Genomic DNA, 23,210 nt, shown 5'->3' on the forward strand with positions numbered 1-23,210 from the left:
TGAAATATCATATATTTGAACTTCAACGATGAAGAGAAAGATCTTATCAATTAGGTTGAGTAAAAGTGTAGGTGTATCTGATAGATCTCCTTTCTACAGAATATTACATAATATATTAATAATAAATAATATAAAAAATACCAATAAAAATATCTTCACTAATGCTTTTAGAAATAAATATTGGTTAGATCTTACCAATAGGAGTGGATCAAGTATCTCTACACAGCTCTCTTCTAAAACTTGTTTTGCCTCCTTGTCAAAGACTACATAACATGCACAGTCAGAATCATCAATGACACCAAGCTTTATTTGATACATGCTTAAAAAAGAAAATAACATAAGAAAAAGTTAAATATAGACTTATTTAATATCTAATCCAATGTACATAGACTTTAATTTAAATAAATAAATAAATAACCTTGAAGTCATGGATAAAAGGATATTAGTAGAAAACTCGCGTCTTCGTCGAGTCAAACCATCTCAATTGAGTATGGCAATGGAGAATTTTCGTAACTTAATAGTGTCCATAACCATATCACTCATATACGTACACACAAATTGTCGATTGTAGGATTGATGTCAGCAATTTTGTGGATATCGGCCATTGGAATAAGTAGGGAGATTTTGGATATATGTAAAAAAAGGGATTGATGTACTTTAAATTGTGGTGCTTTACATCTCTCATAACTTATCCTTTTATAGTTGCATCATAACTAAATTTTATAAAATTTGGTTGATTTTAATTTAAAATTTAAAAAATAACAAACTAAGTAAAACAACCCAAATTTAAAATTTAAAAATAACAACTTAAATAAATAATAATTTAAAAATTCTAAACTAACATAAATATTTATTTATTGTAATATTAGTATGTAACAACCGAAGAATAATTAACGTAAATTTTTTTAAAACTCTAAATTTCTTTAAAAGAATTTATGTAGTTGCAATTTAAAAAAAATCAACAAAATTTTGAAAAATTATGCTAAAAAGAATTAACAGATTTTTAAAAAATAGTGTTAAAATATAAAAAAGAACAATCTAAATAAAATCTAAATAAAATTTAAAAAATAACAACTTAAATAAAATAATTTAAAATTTAAAAAATAACAACCTAAGTAAAATAATCCAAACAAATAAAACAATTTAAAATTTAAAAAATAACAACCTAAGTAAAATAACCTAAACTTAAAAATTGAAAATAACAACCCGAGCAAATAATAATTTATAATTTATAAATATAAATCTAAAAATTTATAGTGACGACACGTAAGCAAATAAACTCCCAGACTCAACGTATGAGCGCCACGTCAGCAAATGAGCTCCCCATTTGTATTACTACTAGTGTTAAACCCGTGCGATGCACGGGCTTATATTTAAATTTGATAAGTTAAATTAAAAATAATATTTTATAATCATATATTTTTTAAATTTAGTATAACACTATCATCATCGTTATATAATAAACGTGTTAAATATGTTGTTTTATCTTTATTCAAAGTAAAATATGAATAGAAGAGTTCAAAGTTTATAATATTCTTGAACCATAAGGAGGGAGATAAAAAAATAAGAACATATATAACTGTAATAATAACATGTTAATTTTACTCTAAATTTTATATCAAAAAGCTAATAAAAATTTATCGACAACCTAGTATCTTACTAACTTCATTAGAAAATCATTGGATGTTGTGCTCCTTGTTACACATTTCATTTCAAATTTGAAAAAAGAGTTATAGATAAATTAGTTATATCTATAGTAAAGATTTGTACAAAAGTGTAAATCATAACATGCTATTAAAATGAAAATAATATTATTCTTACCTAAATATTATTAAAAACCTCTTTGAACACGACATTTGTTGTTGATGACTTTGGATTGCCGTATTCGTTTAGAATTAAAATCCTGAGGCCACTGCGACTCTTAACTCTTGACAAAGCAACATAAAGTTGTCCATGGGTGAACACTGATTTTGGCAAATAAAGTCGTACATGTGATAATGATTGACCCTGACTCATGTTAATGGTCATTGCAAAGCATACTGTTATTGAAAATTGTCTCTGTTGGAACTTAAATAGCAATCCTAAATCTGAAGGGATCAAGTTCATTCTTGGAATGTACACTTTATCTCCAATATTTCTACCGGTCACTACCGTCGCTCCAATTACGTTGCTGCCAAGTTTGTTAACTATTAATCTTGTCCCGTTGCATAAACCTAAAGTCTGGTCTATGTTTCGCAGTAGCATTATAGCGACTCCTGACTTCAAAGTCAACTTGTGATTGAGTAGTCCCAAACATTTGATGTCATTTAGAAACTCTGGTGTGAACCACTCTTGTTTTACATCTTCATTCTCATCAGTTTGACATGTTGTGTCAGAGCTCAAATACTCCTTTTCCATCCCTGGAAAGATTGTCAAGACAAAATTGTTTACCTTCTCGACACTCTTAAGTGTGGGTGCAAAATTGCTCTACTCTAAAAATACTTGTAATCTGACATGTTTTACAACAAATTTAGATATGCAAAGTCTACCAAATGAGAGAGAAGATCATCAGTAGTTGTAATCAATAGATCATCTGGAATTTCAACTTCTGATTCATCACCAACAACAGAGCCAATATTTCCATTTCCAACATCAAGTATCCAATTAGCAAATATCTTCATTTCACCTTCATCTTGATCCGAAGAAGACATTAGAAGCCTCATATTCGTATGCAGTTTCAGAACCTTACAAAATGACCACAGATGGGACGAGTTAATAGCGGATGCTAATATATCGTGTCTACTTCCTTTCGAAATCACCGGAAGTATCTGTCTGAAATCAGCTCCTAGAACAACAATCTTACCACCAAATGGTTGATGTGTCTTATGTTGATCGGTAACTGACATAAGATTCCTAAGTGTCCGATCAAGTGCTTTAAAACGGCAGTTGTACCTTCCCTCGCATACAACATATTGAGAACTCAAAATTGGATCCTGTTTTGGACTTCTCTGATCTCTCCTCATACCACATCATGGCGTCGCAATGCCGACAAAAAATTCTGGGTCACCAAGATCTATCACATCTAATAATCACCAAGATAATAAATTGTTTTAGTTATATCTGCAACAAATACTTTATATAAAAATATACCTTTCTTTCACCATGTTAAGTATAAAAATAATATTCATAAAAGATTACCGAAAAATATAATTTATGAATTAAAAAGATGAGATCATATAATACAATTTTATTGTGCCAACTTCAAGATTTAAGTTTTACAATCAATCAATGTTCAAATACAAAAATTATAATATATAACCATATCTTAGTTTAAATTTTAAAACTTGAACACTAAACGATAATTTTTTGTTTATAAAAAGCATAACAATAGTAAATAATAAAGTGCTGATATTGCTACTTCTTAAATTACTTGTATTCTCAGCAACATCGAATATGGTTGGGTATTAAATTTGCACATAATCATCTAAAATAGTCGTATTTTCAGTAATATCCTCAACTTCTTGAAAATTTTTTGAAAGATTTGTAGTCAATTCCTTTAAAAATGTTTCTCTTTGTATTAGGTGTCTTTTTTTTTTCAGCTATGCACACTTCTTATAATTCTGTAGTATCTAAATTTGAATTAAATGTACTTACTCCTGTAATCATTAGAGATAATATATCAAGTACTTTATATTATAAAAAAAGAAAAATGAATATATGTTAAATGTTTGAATCAGCTGAATTATGAATATATATTAAGAAGGTAGTATTAAAGATAAAAGAAGTAAAATTTTAGCTTTGTGATAATTACAATCTATCATGCTTATCTTACCATGTCTCTTTTGAAGTAGCATAGTCTTCCTATTCAGTCTTACATCCCTTTGCAATCTAATTCCATTTGTGTACTCCAATGAATCTATAATAATTATTTAGCATATACCAATGATTGTTTTTAATAGACCAATTAAAAAGTTAAATGTTTGGTCTTTAAGTAATAAAAACATATTAACATAGTAACCGGTAGATATTATTTGATGTTTGTTGAAGATGTTGTTGACTTATCTGATGACATGGACTATCATATGCTTCATGTGTGATACCCGAATTACTAATATCACTAATATTGGAACATCATTTTTTTCATCTACAGAGTGTAGATTAGTAGTTGGAGACCTTGATCAATATGGTGTTGGGTTATTACCTAATAAGATAACTCGAGATATTAGTTTTGAACATATTTTTTGTTAAAGTTTATAATTGAATAAATAGTAGGAAAATCAAAATACATAAAGTGCATGTACATTCCCATAAGTAAGTTCCAAAAAAAATAATCCAAAAATAAATCTGTATTAATGCTATTTGTAATGTTCGACAACACCGATTGAAAATGTACACCATTGGAACTATCACTCGAATTTTCTGTAATTTTTTCATAAACAAATTTAGTAACATATTACGAAGACAATGTAAATTAATAATTTATTACTTGTCAATAGCTAAATAATATATAGAAAATATTGTATTTTATGAGTTTTCATTCGGCCAAAATACTCATGACATGTTAGTTATTTTGTATACCAAATAAAAACTAAATATATAGAACTGACATACTTAAAAATACCAAATAAAAAATATATTATTCTAACCTAAAAACAAAAATGATAAAATAATTAATTTATTTTTTTATATAAAATCTACGTTGAATTGTGCTTTGCTTTGTATTTTCTTTGTTTTTTAATATTAATTTTCTCTACAATATAATCTTACTTCTCTTTGGACTTCTTGCATCTTTCAATATATACCTAAAAATATCAAATAAATAAATTTTTTAACCAATTAAAAATATATATACATTATACATAATACATTTTTATTATCAAATTTTATATATTATTAAAAAAATAAAGTAGTACACATATGACAGCGTAGTACATGTATGGTGTTTGTTTACTGAGACAAAAATGATAAAAGACATAGTCATATTCATACACAAACACCTATTAAAAATATGTATTTTGTGTCTCTCTAAAATGCTGAAACACTAATTTTTAACTTGAGACACTAATTTTTTTACAATTTTTTCTCATGTATAACTTACCAAATAAAATATGAAATTAGTGTCTTCTTATGTCTATGTAAAATCGCACAGATTTTATTTTGAATGGCTGCTTTAATTTCTTTTTTATTCTCATTTATTTAGTTACGTAAACATATTTTACAGAAAATAATATATTTTTTTTTACAAAAGTATCTTTTCTCAAATAAATATAAGTTTAATCTCACGATCAATAAATTTAACTTATAGTTAAAGAGATTGAAAATGAACAACTTATAAGTAAAAAGAGAGAAAAAGATAAAAATACCTCTATTGTTATAATATAAAAAATAACAATGTAAACGAAGTAATAGAAAAAAAGTTATAAATGTGACAAATAAAAAAATTTAAATTTAAAAATCAAAACGGTTAAGAAGCCACTTAATTAGGAATTAGTATTAGAGTTTTAAATTTCAAATTTTTAAATAGAATTTTTTAATTAGCTAGTGCAAATTTAAAATTTTTAAATAAATTTTTTTAATTAAACGTTTGTTATTCATTAAGAATATAGAAATTTGTTAATTTAAAAATAATTTTTATTAGTTTCGTCATAAATAGTATCAATCCTATTATTTATCGATAAAAATAAATAAAATTAAATACAATCTAAAAATTAATAACCTTATAAATTACGTAAATTTAGAAAAAATACTTAAAGAGAGCAAAAAAGATGAAAGTATTTCTACTGTGGAGAGACAATCTAAAAAGATAATAATAAAAATTTATAAATGTGGCAAGTAAAAAAATTTAAATTTAAAAATTGAAATGGTTAAAAACTTACTTAATTAGAAATTAGTATTAGAAATTCAAATTTAAAATTTTTAAAATAGAATTTTCTAATTAGCTAGTACAAATTTTAAATTTTTAAATAAAATTTTCTAATCAAACGTCCGTTGTCCATTAGGAATATAGAAATTTGTTAATTTAAAAATAATTTTTTTAGTTTCATCATAAACAGTATTAATTTTATTATACTTTTTCTAAAATTTAAACAGTATTACATTTTTTTTAAATTGTATAAATAATTTCACATCTTAATAAGACTGATAATTCTATTTATTTTATTATAATCCTTTGTAATTAGCATAGTAACTTATAAATTATATAAATTTTTAAAAAATATTCTCAAACCTAATTGCTTACGTAAAAATTCAAAAAAAAAGTATATTTGAATTTAAATTTAAAATTATAAACATAATACTTTAATTAAAAATTATAATTAGATTTTTTTAAATAAGTACACATTAAAAATTAATAACTAACTTAATTGTATCAACAATAATTCAAAGAAGAAATTTATAATTTTATGACATTAAATATTAAATTAAAAATTATCAGAATATCAACGGTGAGAATCAAATTAAAAATAAAACCACAAGTAATAACCAAAATAACTTCAATTTATATTTAAAAAAATTCTAAATTCCAAACATAAAAATCGAAAAGAACCAAAAGAAAAATAACAACTCAAGAAAAGATAATGTTTCCACCAAAACAAATATATGCTTGGCATTATTCTATTAGATAGACTCTAGAAGAGATTCCAAAACATGTGCATCCAAATTCTCAAGTTTCTTTATCAATCTTGATCTTCTTGTAAGTTGAGGTATCTCCTTCCACCTTCGAATCTTTCGACTCCGAAAATAGTCACTTAGTTGGTGTAATAGCACTTTCCAACAATTCAGATTCATCATTGGCCGCAACTTCAATGGAGAATTCAAGCAACAAATTCTGTACAAAAAACCACGTTAAATTAAAGACTTCTTTCTAACCTTTGATTTTATCTCACTAATATTTTTTAAATAAAATTAAGATCTAATTTTGAGAGAACAAAAAAAAATATTTTTTGAACAAATACCTTAGTACCTTCTACTTTCTCCCTTTCAATGATTAAGAATGTCTTTGAAATTGAAAACAAACCACCGGTGTAGTCAACATCCTAAAATTATAATTAATTATTATTTATAAATTAGATACTACTAATGACCACGAAAGCAAAAAATAAATTAATTTTTAATAGAAGTGCACTTATATATACTCACAATTTGAATAGGATGAGCCTTTTTGAATTTATTTATGAGATCCACATTATTAGTCATCTTCTTAACTTTATAAGAAGGTGAAAAATATGAAATATCATATATTTGAACTTCAACGATGAAGAGAAAGATCTTATCAATTAGGTTGAGTAAAAGTGTAGGTATATCTGATAGATCTCCTTTCTGCAGAATATTACATAATATATTAATAATAAATAATATAAAAAGTACCAATAAAAATATCTTCACTAATGCTTTTAGAAATAAATATTGGTTAGATCTTACCAATAGGAGTGGATCAAATATTTCTACACAGCTCTCTTCTAAAACTTGTTTTGCCTCCTTGTCAAAGACTACATAACATGCACAGTCAGAATCATCAATGACACCAAGCTTTATTCGATACATGCTTAAAAAAGAAAATAACATAAGAAAAAGTTAAATATAGACTTATTTAATATCTAATCCAATGTACATAGACTTTAATTTAAATAAATAAATAAATAACCTTGGAGTCATGGATAAAAGGATATTAGTAGAAAATTCGCGTCTTCGTCGAGTCAAACCATCTCAATTGAGTATGGCAATGGAGAATTTTCGTAACTTAATAGTGTCCATAACCATATCACTCATATACGTACACACAAATTGTCGATTGTAGGATTGATGTCAGCAATTTTGTGGATATCAGTCATTGGAATAAGTAGGGAGATTTTGGATATATGTAAAAAAAGGGATTGATGTACTTTAAATTGTGGTAGTTTACATCTCTCATAACTTATCCTTTTATAGTTGCATCATAACTAAATTTTATAAAGTTTGGTTGACTTTAATTTAAAATTTAAAAAATAACAAATTAAGTAAAACAACCCAAATTTAAAATTTAAAAATAACAACTTAAATAAATAATAATTTAAAAATTCTAAACTAACATAAATATTTATTTATTGTAATATTAGTATGTAACAACCGAAGAATAATTAACGTAAATTTTTTTAAAACTCTAAATTTCTTTAAAAGAATTTATGTAGCTGCAATTTAAAAAAAAATCAACAAAATTTTAAAAATTATGCTAAAAAGAATTAACAGATTTTTAAAAAATAGTGTTAAAATATAAAAAAGAACAATCTAAATAAAATATAAATAAAATTTAAAAAATAATAACTTAAATAAAATAATTTAAAATTTAAAAAATAACAACTTAAGTAAAATAATCCAAACAAATAAAACAATTTAAAATTTAAAAAATAACAACCTAAGTAAAACAACCTAAACTTAAAAATTGAAAATAACAACCCGAGCAAATAATAATTTATAATTTATAAATATAAATCTAAAAATTTCTAGTGACGACACGTAAGCAAATAAACTCCCAAACTCAACGTATGAGCGCCACGTCAGCAAATGAGCTCCCCATTTGTATTACTATAAAGATTACTATAAAGATAAAGATAAAGATAAAGATTCCTAAATAATATTTTAGAAAGTTGTAATTTGGTTTTGAAAATTGCACCAGACATTAATACTACCACTTTTCATAATTCAAAAACTCAAAAAAATTATTTTAAAGTTTTCTAAAGGAGCCCTTAGTCTATTACTACTAATAATAATTATTTATTATTATTATTATTATTATTATTATTATACGGATTAATGAGTATTGAAAGCGTTTCGGGGAAGGCAATGAAATGAGTGAGTAGTGAAAAAAACGGAGAGGAAGGATCGTGTGTGTGTGAGAGAGGGTGAGAACTGAGAAGTTGAGAATGGCGACGCCTCAGAAGGAGCAGAAGCCATGGAAAGCGGAGTATGCCAAGTCAGGGAGATCATCATGCAGGACGTGTAAGGCTCCCATCGACAAGGAGCAATTCCGCCTCGGCAAGATGGTCCAATCCACCAAGTTCGACGGCATCATGGCGGTATTACTCTTCCCATTCCTATCTTTTTTAAGTTTTTTCATTTCTTCTCATACCCTAACCCCCCTTCCCTCTTAATCCATCATCTTTCTTCCTTTGAGAAAGAAAGTGGCAAAGGGCACTGTCTAAGGTCTAGTGAGCTTTACTTTTTCTGTTCCTAACTTTCATTCCTTTTATTTCTTTAACTTTACTTCTACTGCATTCTTTAGAAAAATGCTCTTCCTTTTTTTTATTATGGTAAAAGAGGTTGATTATTTAGAAATTGTGGGTTTTACTTAAGAGACCTTCCAGGAAGAAATAAAGAAGGTAAAAATTCCTTCACTTGAAGTGTTTTGTTGCTTGGTTAAGAGTGCATCGTAACAGTAAAATGGGAAGTGAACTAAATGTCTTAAGAACATTTTTGGCTATGTAAAGGCTTCAATCTTTATTTGAAATGTAAAAGCTTTGACCTTAGTGTCGACAATACTGGGATATCTTGTTAGTTCTTGTTTCTACAATCAATTCAGAAACTATTTCTAACAAGATCTTGAAATTTATAATTATCACATCATACGAGCATAAATAACATACACATTATTATTTTAATAAAATAACTTACATATCTCACCTAAACAATACTCCAACAATAAATTCAAAGAGCGGAAAAGAAAGTAGTCTTGTTATTTAAAATCTTTAGTGCATTTGAATTAACTTGGTAGTAGGTAGTAGGTAGTGAGAGTTACAACATTTGGTGTTTTGATCTGTATTCTTTTTCTTTCAGATGTGGAACCATGCGGATTGCATATTGAGGAAATCCAACCAGATAAAATTGTATGAAATTTTCTACTTATTTACATTATAAATATGGATCTGTGATGATTTGACATCAACAAGGATTTGCTTGTAACACTTTTCTTCTAGAGTTGATGATGTTGAAGACCTAGAGACTCTTCGCTGGGAAGATCAGCAGAAGGTCAGAAGATATGTAGAAGCTGGTGCATCAACAACAACAACGAAGTCAAAATCTGTCAAGGATACCGAGTGTGGTATTCAAGTTTCACAGAATGCTCGTGCTACATGCAAACATTGTAGTAAAAAGATCACCAAAGGAGAGGTTGGCTTTTAATTTTTCATTCTATGTCATAGTATTTCATATGCTGGCTGCTAGAGTGTGTATGTCATTGGGCTTATGGATTTTGTGGAGGGAAAACTTATTTCATGTGTAATTGGGTCTAGAATCTTTATCCTCGCTGACTGACTTCAATATTATTTGAGGTTCGGATATCTATCAAACCTGATGGAGGGGGTGCTAAAGGTTTGGCTTGGCATCATGCCAAGTGTTTCATAGAATCATCACCATCAATTCAAGTGGATAAGTTGTCGGGATGGAATAATCTTCCACCTTCTGAACAATCAGCTGTCAGTGCCTTGGCAGGTATAGTTTATACCACTGTATAGGGATCATTATGTTCAAGACAGGATGTTTCTTGACATAGTGGTTGCCTCTGCTGTTTTCTTTTGTAGTTGGCTTCTCACTCATTTTCTTTCAGGCGATAGTGGTCCAAAAGTTGAGTCCGAAGAGACTAAAGAATCCATAAGACAAACCAGTTCAAAAGGTGGCACAAAACGTGGGAAGGATGCTGAGGGTGGGCAGAAGTCAAAAGTTGCCAAGGTAAAGGGAGACGAGTCTGCTAGCAGCGTGGCATCAGTGAAAAATTCTAGTGATTTGGATAAGGTAAATGATCTAGAGAATAGATTGGAGGCACAGAGCAAAGAACTCTGGGCTCTAAAGGATGATCTTAAAAAGCACGTGACAACACCAGAGTTGCGTGAAATGCTAGAAGCCAATAATCAAGATTCAACTGGATCAGAACTTGATTTACGTGATCGCTGGTAATTTTCTTTTCTTGCACTTTTTGTGTTGATCTTTTAACCACCTTTTGCCTCCTTATTGCTTTTGCTTTGTGATGCTCAAGGTTCTCTATTCAATGGACCTTTTATTCTAAGTTACCAAGGATTTAACCGATAGTAGATATCAGATATGGTTATCTATTTGCTGGGTGGGTGTAAACTGTTAAATGCATTATAACTTGTCCTGAGCTCTATTATAGTTTTAATGGAAAAATTAGAATTTATTAATCTAAATAAAGAACAATAATACAAGCATATTTACCGCTATACTATTTTCTTTATGGAAGATATTTTTTTACATACATTTTTGTCTTTTTCCACTCCCTTTGTGATGTATTTTGGAAATGATTTACATGATCTTTTCAATCACGTCTATTTTCGATATTATTGTGATTTTCAGTGCTGATGGAATGATGTTTGGAGCACTTGGTAGTTGCCCAACATGCTCTGGCAATCTGCACTATTCTGGAGGAATGTACCGGTGCAGTGGATACATTTCTGAGTGGAGTAAATGTTCGTACTCTACCTGTGAATCAAAACGTCTTGAAGGGAAGTGGAAAATCCCAGAGGAAACAGACAACCAGTACCTTAAAAAGGTGTGTAAGGAAAATTGATTGACACAAACCAAAACTGTCAGTTCTGACTGAAGTATTTGCATGTCATTTTCAGTGGTTCAAATCTCAAAAAGGGAAGAAACCAGTTAGGATATTGCCTGCACCATCAGCAAGGGAAAGTCAAGCTGTTGCTTCTCAGAATCAATCTTCAAATGGTGGAAGTTTGGGAGATTTGAAAGTTGCCATGTGTGGATTTCCTAAAGAAACTATTGTATAACTTCTTTCCTTTGTCATCTGTGTTTTTGAGTCCATAAGTTGAAGTTCCCTTCTCCCTCAAAATCATTTTGAGAATCTGTCATGTCTTAGTTTTGTGGCATGTTTACAAATGATCTTATAAGAGCTGATCATGCAGGCGGAATGGAAATGCAAAATTGAAGGCTTTGGTGGGGAGCTTCATGCGAAAGTGAAGAAAGGTAGCTGCTGGATATGAAAATTCCAGAAGAATATATATCTCTTTTGTTAAGGAAGAAGGATTTGGAGAAGCATACATTTCTATTCTTCATCTATATCATTTTGACCTATTTACTTGCAGAAACTAACTGCTTGGTTGTCAGCGGATTGCTCAATGATGAAGTTGAGATGAGGAAGGCAAGGTAGGGGTGCATTCAAATTGCGAATCTCAAATACCCATTTTTTCCTAGCTTTTTGTTCTGAGTTATTCAAACCTAACTGACTTAAGAGTTCTTCTATAGGAGGATGAAAATACCAATAGTAAGAGAGGACTATTTGGTTGATTCTATTGAGAAAAAGAAGAAGCTTCCCTTTGATATGTACAAAGTTGAAATGATTGGGGAGTCTTCTAGCATTGTCACAATTAAAGTGAAGGGGCAAAGTGCTGTTCATGAGGCTTCTGGCCTACAGGATTCTGGCCACATACTTGAGGAAAGAGAAATCATATATAACACAACTTTGAATAAGTCTGATTTATCTACTGGTGTTAACAGGTGAGTTCATTGTATTTTTACCTTTCTTGTTCAGCTTTTAGCCTAGAGTCTGTTTCCTCGACCTAAGCTAGGATTAGCAGCAGCTTGTTATCTGCTATTGATGTTAAAAATTGAAGCTAAAGGTATGCATCTTGATATTGTTATACTATGTTTGATGTTGAGGGAAGCGTTAAGAAAGTTGGAATAGAATTGGAAGTTACGACAGAGCTAGGTCTCTTGAACAACTAACCTTATCATACACATTTTCACCCAACTTAGATGAAATTACACTGCTTTTGCTCAATTCCTAGAGGTTTACTCACTTTTCTCTGTCAAGTTCTCTTGTATTAGATGCCTATTACAAAGATCCTTGTTATAATACTTTTCCCCCCATCCCACCCCCTCACATTTTAGTGAAAAAAGATTAAAAAATCCATTATTGACACTTCCATCATCATCTTCTAACTTTTTCTTATGTAAAGCTACTATATTCTCCAAATCATTGAAGAAGACAAGGGTTCAGCATGCTATGTGTTTCGTAAATGGGGCCGAGTGGGAAATGACAAGATTGGAGGAACCAAACTGGATGAAATGTTGAAATCAGATGCAATCAAGGAATTCAAACGATTATTTTATGATAAGACTGGAAATACTTGGGAGGCTTGGGAGCAAAAGACTATTCAGAAGCAACCTGGAAAGTTCTTCCCATTGGATATTGTACTTATTCTAACCTAACTATATAAATTTTATTTGATTTTGATCAGTTTCACCTATAAGGCAATTATTCAACTCATGGCTGTTTCAAATGTCACTTTGTAGGATTATGGAGTTAACAAACAGGTTTCAAAGAAAAACAGAAATGACGAGGACAGCAAACTACCACCTGCATTAAAAGAATTGATGAAAATGCTCTTCAACGTGGAAACATACAGGTTTTGATCTAATACCACTTCATTTTATTGGCAAATATCTTATTCAATACTAATTCTTGGGATTTATAGAGCTGCCATGATGGAATTTGATATTAATATGTCCGAAATGCCACTTGGGAAACTGAGCAAAAGTAATATTCAAAAAGGTATCTACATGTTCATTCCTCTATCTCAATTAGCTATAGAAGTTTACTATTTTCTTTTATTGGCAGCATGAAGCAATCATGCTGTGTGAAAGTAATAAATGTTTGATTTTATGTTGTTTTGGTTCTTCTTCCCAGGGTTTGAAGCATTAACAGATATACAGAATCTCCTAGAAACTAAGAATTCTGACCCATCAGCCCGGGAAAGCTTGCTTATTGATGCCAGCAATCGGTTCTTTACTTTGATCCCATCTATTCATCCACATATTATTAGGGATGACGATGATTTTAAGTCAAAGGTGTGTATTACCTTCCGAATGATGTTCCAGGTTGTGTTTGATAATAAATACATGAAACATGAAGTCAGATTGATGCTTTGATTTTTGTCAGTTTTGTTCTTGCAACTGTGGCATAAGGATGTGGATAAAGTTACGCCTGAATATAGTAAAAAAATGATGTCATTTTTATTTTCTTGTTTTCTTAAAACTCAGTCATGATTTTTGATATACAAAGCTTAATGGATAAAATATTAATGCAAGAAATGTAAAGCCTTTTTGTTTGGGTTAAAAAAAGAAATTTTTTTGTGTGTTTGAATTTGATTAGCACTTTTCTGACTCTATTTTCCATGTGGATTGGCACATGTGAATCTTGTTATATTTTGAATAATTTTGTTGCAGGTGAAAATGTTAGAAGCTCTTCAAGACATTGAAATAGCTTCTAGATTAGTTGGATTTGATGCTAACAGTGATGACTCCATTGATGATAATTATAAGAAGCTCCAGTGTGTCATGTCTCCTCTACCTCATGATAGTGAAGATTATCGATTGATTGAGAAATATCTCCATACTACTCATGCTCCCACACATACGGTATGTTTCTGTTTATTTAGTTTCAAATGTGAGCTCTTTCATTTTTTTACTATATGACTTATTTGTATTTCTTCTATACAGGAATGGAGTCTTGAGTTAAAAGAAGTTTTTTCACTTGAAAGGCAAGGAGAGCTTGATAAGTATGCTCCCTACAGGGAGAAACTTGGTAACAAAATGCTACTATGGCACGGTAGGTTTTGATTATTATTTTACCAGGATTGTACTATTTCTAATATCCAATACGACACGGGTACGAAAGTTGAACAAAATGAATACAAATCAGTTTTCTTAACAGAAAAAAATAAAGAGAAAACCTCTCAATCTATGAATCTTGGATCTCTGCTCCTAAACTTGATTAATCTATGGGAAGGCTCATGATATTACTACACAGGAGTTCTAAACTTCTAAGTTATAATTTCGTTAATTTTTCTGTTGAAATACCTCCAGTTTGGGTAAATTATAATTGTTTGTATGACTTATTTATTTTTTGCAATGTGCATACTACATTATGAACAGTAGTATGTATAAAGTTGGAGTTAGGACACCTATAACAGTTTTTCTCTGTTTCAGGTTCCAGGGTGACAAATTTTGTGGGTATTCTTAGTCAAGGACTTAGAATTGCACCTCCGGAGGCACCGGTGACTGGCTACATGGTTCGATTGATTATCTCTCATTCATACTTATCTTGTTTTTATAATTTTATGCATTCCATACGTAATTACTTATGCACTGGTGGCAAAATCTGAATATTTTGCATTGCAGTTTGGCAAAGGTATTTACTTTGCTGACTTGGTCAGTAAGAGTGCTCAGTATTGTTTCACTGAAAAGAAAAATCCTGTTGGTCTAATGCTTTTGAGTGAAGTTGCCCTTGGAAATGTCTATGAGCTCAAGAAAGCTAAGGTCAGTCTGGTTTGATTCAAGTTGTGCATATTGGCTTTTTAACGAGTTCATGCACATTAAACACTAAATTTCTGCCAAATTGATTTGCAAAAATGTTCATTTTATATTGAACGGCTCCTTCATCTATCAGTACATGGATAAGCCTCCCGAAGGAAAGCACTCTACTAAAGGCCTTGGCAAGAAAGTGCCTAATGAATCAGAACATGTTAAGTGGAGGGGCGATGTCACCGTTCCCTGTGGCAAGCCTGTGCCATCAAATGTCAAGACTTCTGAGCTCATGTACAATGAGTATATTGTGTATAACACTTCTCAAGTAAGTTTCATGATTGGTTGGTCTATTTTTTGCCTTACCATGTCAATGAAGTAAGTGTTTTAAGCTGGAATACTTGTTTCAATTGTATCACAATTAAATCAGGAAATTACTATCGTGACCATTATTAACTTGTAATTTTGATATATTTATACTGATTAAATGGGACTTATAGGTATAGCACTCTAATGATTGTCAACTTAGTAATGAAAACTAAGTATTGTTAGCCAACTTGTGAAAACTGCACACTAATTTTCAGCACAATGATATGATATTTGAGTTTGTGGCAGAGTATAATTATTCTTTAGCTGCTAATTTAGGTGCATTTTGATGACCATATCATAAACTTTTCACGACAAACCCTAATGCTTTATTCGAAAAACGGTTGGATGGTTTGTAAATATCTTATGTGACTGAATGTGGACGATTCATGCAGGTTAAGTTGCAATACTTGTTGAAGGTGAGGTTCCATCACAAGAGATGAAAAATTGAAGATTGTGGAAGTAAACCAAAGGGGTCTGCTGTTTAGGGAATTGTCTGTGTTAGGCAGCATTTTGAGTAGGAGTTGAACATAGTTCTTCTAGAAGTCTTCAGAATTCCTGTTGGTAAAGGTCTCATTTTGGGTTGACTGTGGAGATCTTTCTTCTTCCTTTCCAGTATTTGTAATGGGAACTATTCAACACACATAGCATTGGTCTCTTATGGTATTAAGTGATCTGGTAATGTCTATAACTAAACCACCATTTTAATATCAAACTTTAGCTTGTTTATCGGTGAGCTCTTACCTTTTAGAGTATAATGGCATGTTTGGTTGTGATAAGAATGAAATGGAAATTTTCATGATGAGTTTGTTGTGTAAAACTAGACACAGTTTATCCATGAAAATTTCATCCCATGTTTAGAGCTCCTAACAAAACATACCCCCGCCTTTTATGTGATGCATGAGTATGCCTTTTATGTGATAAGAGTTGTATGCTTATTGAAGGGAAGGGCTTCAAAATGGTTCAGATTCATATAATTGTCTTTTGTGGTCTGAAAAAAACAAAAACCCTTGAATCCAGAGAAGAAAAAGTATGGCCGCTAGCTTAGCTGATGGGGTAATGCAAAAAATTCAATAAACTAATGAAACAAGCACAAATCACAATGGTGGTTATGGGAGTTAACTGTGCACAATATTTTATGTGGTCTGCATGTGATAAGGTGATGCTGTTAATTGTTGCACCATAAAATGTTGATTAATGACACTGATGGTTTGGTGTATTTAAAATTGTTGCATGCTACTTGGTGCCAATCAAATTATTGTTTCGTAGAAACAGCCACTTCTCATTGTTAAGGATGACGAACTGCAATAATGTCTTCAGTTTTATTCTGCCTGCTATATTCATAAAACAGCCACCATTATGTAATATATATTTTATTGTTTGCTCTTATTAAGGGTTGTGACCTCTCTTACATCACTACGTGTTACCCGCAATATAACAGATTTTCATTTGAATCTTAAACCATTTTGGTTTTTATCTCTTCGAGTATGCTCTGTAATCTTGATTTTGCAGGGAAAGGAAATAAAGGGTTTCAAGTTTTAAGTGAATTGAGATATTCTCTTCTAAAACCTATATTTGCAAATTGCAAACAAACCTTTATATATATGATTTTAGAAGACAGCAGATTTGATTTTAGATTTTGATGATGACCCGTAGATATCTAAATATTAGATGAGTGTATGACATCATCCTGTACGAGTAAACGGAACTGTAGAAGATTTGAATTTCATGATTCACCAAAGCTACTTGCAGATCATATCATGTAGTAATTGTTGGTAAATCATTAGAGTCAGAGAGCGATAGACACATCAACAAACATGCCTTAAAAGTCAAATGAAAGCTTCTCTTCAATGAATAGCAAAATGCAACGGTTGAATGAAGTCATGAAAGCAAGCATAACTTTTACTTCTCTAGACCAAAGAAAAACGAAATTACTTAAATATCTGTTCTTCATTTATTTATTTTAAATTTTTTATCATACTGAGGAATCTGGTTTCCAAGCCAGAAAAGAGTGAAAGGAGCATATGATATGGTGTATTATGGGTTTTACTAAATAAAATTGTTTAAATAAAAGAGAGTTCTAATCTCTTTATGTATCTTTGTACAGTCTTACTTTCTATTAGTATTAGAGTCATCGGTATTAAACAATTGCCATAACAAAAACTTCAGCGCTCATAGTCCAATAACTTCTGAATATGGACTGTGTTCTTTTCTTTCAAACGAACCTCTTTGCTCTTTAGAATAAGTTTTATTCTTATATAATAATAAAGGTCTTATTAAAGCTATTTGTTAAAGTTATTTATACTATAAATATTTGTTTTAATAAAAACTTTTACCTTAAAGATCTTAACAAATATCTTTTTTAGCAAAACGTTAATAATAATAAATTTAACCCAAGACTAAACTATCCTGAATTATATCCCTGAGCTTTTTTTATACTAATTTAATTGTTGAAAAATACACGTGACACTAGTTTAGCTCTTAAAAGATATATGAAGATAAAATAACATTATTTAATTTCATTAGTTATCATATCTCCAATATTTTTTATACTCTTTTTACAAATTGACAATGTATAATTTTAACTATAATAGCCCACAGAAATTGATAAAAGAATTAGTTAAGATAGATCCAACTCCAAAATGTTTAGAAACATGTTTTAATGGTGAGCCAGTAAAGAGCACTGATTAAAGAGTATTACATGTTTCCGGAAACGCTGAAACATGTACTCCATATAATTGTAACTATATAATATTTTTATCTTAATTTAATAATTAAAAAATAAAAAATTACTACGTAGGAAAAGTATTTCCATTTGAGTATACTAAAAAATTTAATTGTAATAAAAATAAATTAGAAGGTCCCCATAAACAGAAAGCTGTGGGGGCATAGGGTAACCGGCAGGTGGCAGTGTACTAATTCAGTGTTGTAAAGTGACAAACTTCAGCAGTTCCCAGGTGCGGCGTTCGGCGCAAAATTAGAACCCAACTCCAACTACTCTTAAGAAATTTATTTATCTATCATATCCAACCCACCGCATTTTTATAGGAGATACTGAAATAAAGATAAAATAAAATTCTTGTATTATTTTATTGTTTCTAATAACAAATAAAAATTTAGACAACTTTTATTTTAAAATAAAAATATTTTATTTTTGTACGTAACTCTTTCTTTTTTTAATAATTTATATTTCTAGTTAAACTATGTCTACTAGTTAAAACAAGTTAAAATATAAATAAAAAACACGAAATTTGCATTGTGTCGTGTCTATTTTTATATTCTCAGAAAATTAAACAAAAATATATGTATTTTAGAATATAATGCTTTATAAATATTTTTAATTTCAAATAAGTGGTATGTTTACTTAGTCTTCCTGTACATGATACAATAGTGGGATATAATACATAGTCAAATATCATAAATAATAAAATTACATATTTAGTAACATTTACTTATAAAATAATATGAATCATTCTTTTTAATTAATGGGCATAATTATTTTTTATTTAATTACACTAAAAATTAATTTAAATTTATGAAAATCAAATCCCACAAATCTTTTCATAATTATTAGCTTATTATATCTACAATTATATAATATTTATTTAAAATAAAAATTTTAAATTCTTAAATTTAAAATTTAAAATTTGTTAGTCTCAATTTATTGATGATTAAAAAACAAAAAAAAACCGTTGGTTTATGACCGATAAAATAAAAAATAAATAATAAATAGTAACAAGTTAATTTTAATTCATAGATTATGGGTGAATGTTATATGTTTAAAGTTATAAATATTATATATATAAAATTATAGAGGTTAAATTAATAAAATTGAAGGAGTACGTAAAGAGTACATAAAGAATGTTTTGTTATCTATCTCTTGATTAATTAAAATTTATGAAGGTAAAAATACATATAAATAGAGTATTTGCCTGTAAAAGATAAAAGATAAGACAAAATTAAAATAAAATAATAAAGACTAAAATTGTAACTGAATTTATATATTTGATTGGATTAAATTTGTGGGTCGTGAGACTTTTTTTTTTTTTATTATTGTCATGAGCTAAGGTGAAGGAGTGGTTTAATATAAATTAAAGATATTTTAATAATTAATCAATTTGGGTTGATTAAGTGCTCAGCTCACTCACCTGCTTATAAGGATGGCAATACCACCTGAAATCGCGGGTACCCACCTCACCCCTACCACTCGGGGCGGATTTTTAGTGGGGCGGGTTCTTGGGAGGGGTGGAGCGGGGTCGGGTTTAGGTAATACCCGCCCTGCTATATATATAATATATATAATTTTAATATATAATATGTATAATATATGTAAAATAATTAGTAAATAATTAATAATAAGGTATCATATTTAAATTTTTATTTTAATTTATGTTATGTGTATGATGATGGTTATATAAATTTTGAAATTTAATTTTATTTATTGGATTTTAATAATTACAGGGGCGGGTAGAAGCGGGGCGGTACCCGCATGGACGGTTTAGGGTTCAATATTTTACTAATTGAGACTAGAAGCGGGACAGATTTTATGCGGATTGTTATACGTCGGGACGGAGCGGGGCCCGTTGCCACCCCTACCTGCTTAAACAATTGTCGAAAAAAATACTGTACAATTTATATTTTTAATAAAATTGCTCATAGTAGATAATAACATGTTGGTAAAGCAATATAAATATTATTAATGTATTTTTTATTCAATTATTATTATTTGACAGAGTGCAAAAATAAAAAACATGTAGAAAAATAATAAATATATGTATTATAAGAAAATTTTTTGCTGCTATTTTTGTTGTCACTAAACATTTGTGGTGATACAAATACTACATACTAAATACTGAATTGGTTGATACATGAACGTGAAACTTAAAAGAGAGAAGGTACACGAAATGACGAAATAATTAATGAAGCAATCCAAGTTACATTAACCTTACCCTCCCCATAGAAAATATTGCATCAACCATTAAGCAATGTTCCCCTCGAACCCTGCATTATGAACCCTCCTTTGTCCCCCATTCACATTTTCTCATATAATATAAATATAAGACCCTCCTTTATACTTCCCCTTATTCCATTGTCCCACACACAATTCATCAATTTCCCCTAACAAAAATAACGTAACCATCTCTTTCCCAATCCCTCTCCAACCAAATATATATATATACCATAGTCCTCACAGATTAATTTCCTTAATTGCAAAATATATATAAGTATGGCTTGTTCAAGTGGAAATGGAACAAGTAGTGGTGGATCAGGTTCACCGTGTGGGGCGTGCAAGTTTCTGAGGAGGAAGTGTGCTGCAGATTGCATATTTGCACCATACTTCTGCTCAGAACAAGGGCCTGCAAGATTCGCAGCCATACATAAGGTCTTTGGTGCAAGCAACGTTTCCAAGCTCTTGCTTCATATTCCCGCTCATGATCGCTGTGAGGCTGTTGTCACCATTGCTTATGAGGCTCAAGCTCGTATCAGAGACCCCGTTTATGGTTGCGTCTCTCACATTTTCGCATTACAACAACAGGTAAGTTAATTACTTTTACTTTTAATATATTGTTCCGCTTTATTCCCTTTTTTTCTTCTTAAGACTCAGTAGTCATGCTGGCTGATGCATGTTCATCAAGTTCTATTTAGAAATCAAGAATATATATATATATATTTTAAATATATTGGAAATTTGGAAAATGAGTGAGGTCATTCAATTACTCCACTCCTGTCTTTTTCTCTTGCTAAAGCTATACATACATGTTGTGTTTTGGCTTCAATGATGCTTCAAGAGCCAGTCAAAGCTAAAAATATTTTTAATTAAATATTTACAGTTGTAGTGAAGGTGATGTATGTGATAAAATAATAATTAAAATTTATGATTTTCTTTGTTGGTACATATGTATAGGTAGCATGCTTGCAGGCACAATTGATGCAAGTGAAGGCTCAGCTGGCACAGAATCAAATAGAGAATCAATGGCCAGGGAATGTTGGTGGAATCATGAACAACAATAATAACAATCCATTTGGTCACACCAATTACATGAACCCTCCTATATCTCCTCAGAGTTCACTTGAATCAATTGATCATCACAGCAGCAGCATCATTGATATGCATGACACAAGACCAGAGGATTTCAACTCATTCCAACAACAACAACAAGCTTTTTCTAAGAGAAGATCATATAACAACAACAACAACAACAACAATGACTTGGGTGAGCTGCAAGAGTTGGCACTTAGGATGATGAGGAACTAATTATTATTACTTCTATTATTAGCATTAGCCTTTCTAATAACACTATGTTTTCTTATCATCCAACACTATTGTTATTTGAACATAGTTATGTCGTATTTTGTACTAAAATCTACCTCTTATCTTATAATGAATGGGTATGTCTGCTCAAAATATAATGATAATAACTATGTTTATTTTTTTTCTTCAAGAATGATAAACCTGATGTTATATACACACATAAGGAGTGTCAGGAAGAAAACTGGCCATAGCGATCATAATCCTGTATAGATATTGCACAAATAATTAGCCTAAGACTAATAAGCAACAATAGGCTTTTTCTATCGTGATTCAATCCAAAAGAAATTAACTTTTGTCAAGGTAGCTGAGTGATTACTAATTAATATTTATGCTTTGTTATCCATCTCTCTCTACATACATATATGTATATGAGTTATCCATGTAATTCGTAGAGACACTCTTAGCTTGGACCAAAAAGGAAATAGCCTAATAGGGTTTGTCTTTAATTGTAATGCATTCTTAGCCGGTCAAACTTCAATAATGTACCTTTGAATTATGAGTAGGAGTTTTTTTTCTTCTGATGGGAATCCCCATATATCCATCATCATGATCATGCATGGTTCATCTGGATTTGTTACTCTTAAAGGACAAACACATATACTAGTCTCTCATGTCCTTATCTTACTTTACTCAATGAATAATCCCATTCATTTTGGCGACATTTATTTATATAAAATAATTAGATATGATAAGCCTTGGATGTTTTTCTTATTTTATTTATGATAAAAAAAAGGGGGAAACAAGCAACTCAAAGTCAAAAAGTGATCAAGTTGCCCCATTTTCAATATGTTCTCGGATCATCCCTTGGGCTTATCGATGAGACATGGTTTCAAGATTTTGTTTCAGCAAGGTCAAGGCGATGCTATTATTTCATCATATATAGTTTATGGCATGCACAAGCCTAGCTAGCTAAGGTTTAAGGGTTAGTATCTAATGGACCCCACTTGCCTAGGTTAATATTTTAACATCAAGATTTACCCAACATTAGTTACATCACTCTGCTAATTAATCTAGCTGACCCTAATGAGATGTGCATTATTTTTATTAAATTCTGCTTCTAACATTTAATACCTTCAAATGAGATAGACCAAAAATAAAATAAAATATGAATAGACAAAATATTTGATTTTGTATTCATACAATAAGCAAAGTATCTTCTTATCTAGATTGATCGAATGCGTGCATGGCCTACTTTTTTATTTAGTTTTATTTTAACTCTAGCTAGCTATTGTACGTAACATCAAAGGAG

General features: G+C 30.0%; 3 protein-coding genes across 3 annotated transcripts; 2 read left to right on the top strand and 1 right to left on the bottom strand.

The window, feature by feature from the left end:
* Window positions 1-1,821: 1,821 nt before the first annotated feature.
* LOC130933822 (uncharacterized) lies at window positions 1,822-3,002 on the bottom strand. The gene is made up of 2 exons (XM_057863429.1): window positions 2,529-3,002; window positions 1,822-2,466 (listed from the first exon to the last, which is right to left on the bottom strand). Exons 1-2 carry the CDS (start codon window positions 3,000-3,002, stop codon window positions 1,822-1,824), a joined length of 1,119 nt encoding a protein of 372 aa, XP_057719412.1.
* Window positions 3,003-8,791: 5,789 nt separating this feature from the next.
* On the top strand, window positions 8,792-16,375 carry LOC130932420 (poly [ADP-ribose] polymerase 1). Its single transcript, XM_057861741.1, has 20 exons — window positions 8,792-9,029; window positions 9,787-9,836; window positions 9,927-10,119; window positions 10,281-10,440; window positions 10,556-10,898; window positions 11,317-11,512; window positions 11,586-11,741; window positions 11,883-11,943; window positions 12,063-12,123; window positions 12,223-12,474; window positions 12,936-13,170; window positions 13,273-13,385; window positions 13,455-13,531; window positions 13,667-13,827; window positions 14,206-14,397; window positions 14,479-14,587; window positions 14,968-15,050; window positions 15,160-15,297; window positions 15,428-15,610; window positions 16,044-16,375. Exons 1-20 carry the CDS (start codon window positions 8,877-8,879, stop codon window positions 16,089-16,091), a joined length of 2,964 nt encoding a protein of 987 aa, XP_057717724.1. The 5' UTR covers window positions 8,792-8,876; the 3' UTR covers window positions 16,092-16,375.
* Window positions 16,376-20,799: 4,424 nt separating this feature from the next.
* Window positions 20,800-22,094, top strand: LOC130936417 (LOB domain-containing protein 16-like). The gene is made up of 2 exons (XM_057866481.1): window positions 20,800-21,184; window positions 21,554-22,094. The coding sequence occupies exons 1-2, from the start codon at window positions 20,876-20,878 to the stop codon at window positions 21,902-21,904; spliced, it is 660 nt and encodes a 219-aa protein (XP_057722464.1). The 5' UTR covers window positions 20,800-20,875; the 3' UTR covers window positions 21,905-22,094.
* Window positions 22,095-23,210: the final 1,116 nt, after the last annotated feature.

Source organism: Arachis stenosperma, chromosome 6, assembly GCF_014773155.1.
Source record: "Arachis stenosperma cultivar V10309 chromosome 6, arast.V10309.gnm1.PFL2, whole genome shotgun sequence".
Taxonomy (NCBI): Eukaryota; Viridiplantae; Streptophyta; class Magnoliopsida; order Fabales; family Fabaceae; genus Arachis; species Arachis stenosperma.

Bases quoted from the DNA above. Each gene is read 5' to 3' on its own strand.
- LOC130933822 (XM_057863429.1), bottom strand. From the start codon at position 3,002: ATGAGGAGAGATCAGAGAAGTCCAAAACAGGATCCAATTTTGAGTTCT. The intron at 2,467-2,528 runs GTAGACTTTGCA...TTTTTAGAGTAG, and splicing joins ATGATCTTCTCTCTCATTTG to AGCAATTTTGCACCCACACT.
- LOC130936417 (XM_057866481.1), top strand. From the start codon at position 20,876: ATGGCTTGTTCAAGTGGAAATGGAACAAGTAGTGGTGGATCAGGTTCA. The intron at 21,185-21,553 runs GTAAGTTAATTA...ACATATGTATAG, and splicing joins TTTTCGCATTACAACAACAG to GTAGCATGCTTGCAGGCACA.
- LOC130932420 (XM_057861741.1), top strand. From the start codon at position 8,877: ATGGCGACGCCTCAGAAGGAGCAGAAGCCATGGAAAGCGGAGTATGCC. The intron at 10,441-10,555 runs GTATAGTTTATA...ATTTTCTTTCAG, and splicing joins AGCTGTCAGTGCCTTGGCAG to GCGATAGTGGTCCAAAAGTT. The intron at 14,588-14,967 runs GTAGGTTTTGAT...TCTCTGTTTCAG, and splicing joins CAAAATGCTACTATGGCACG to GTTCCAGGGTGACAAATTTT.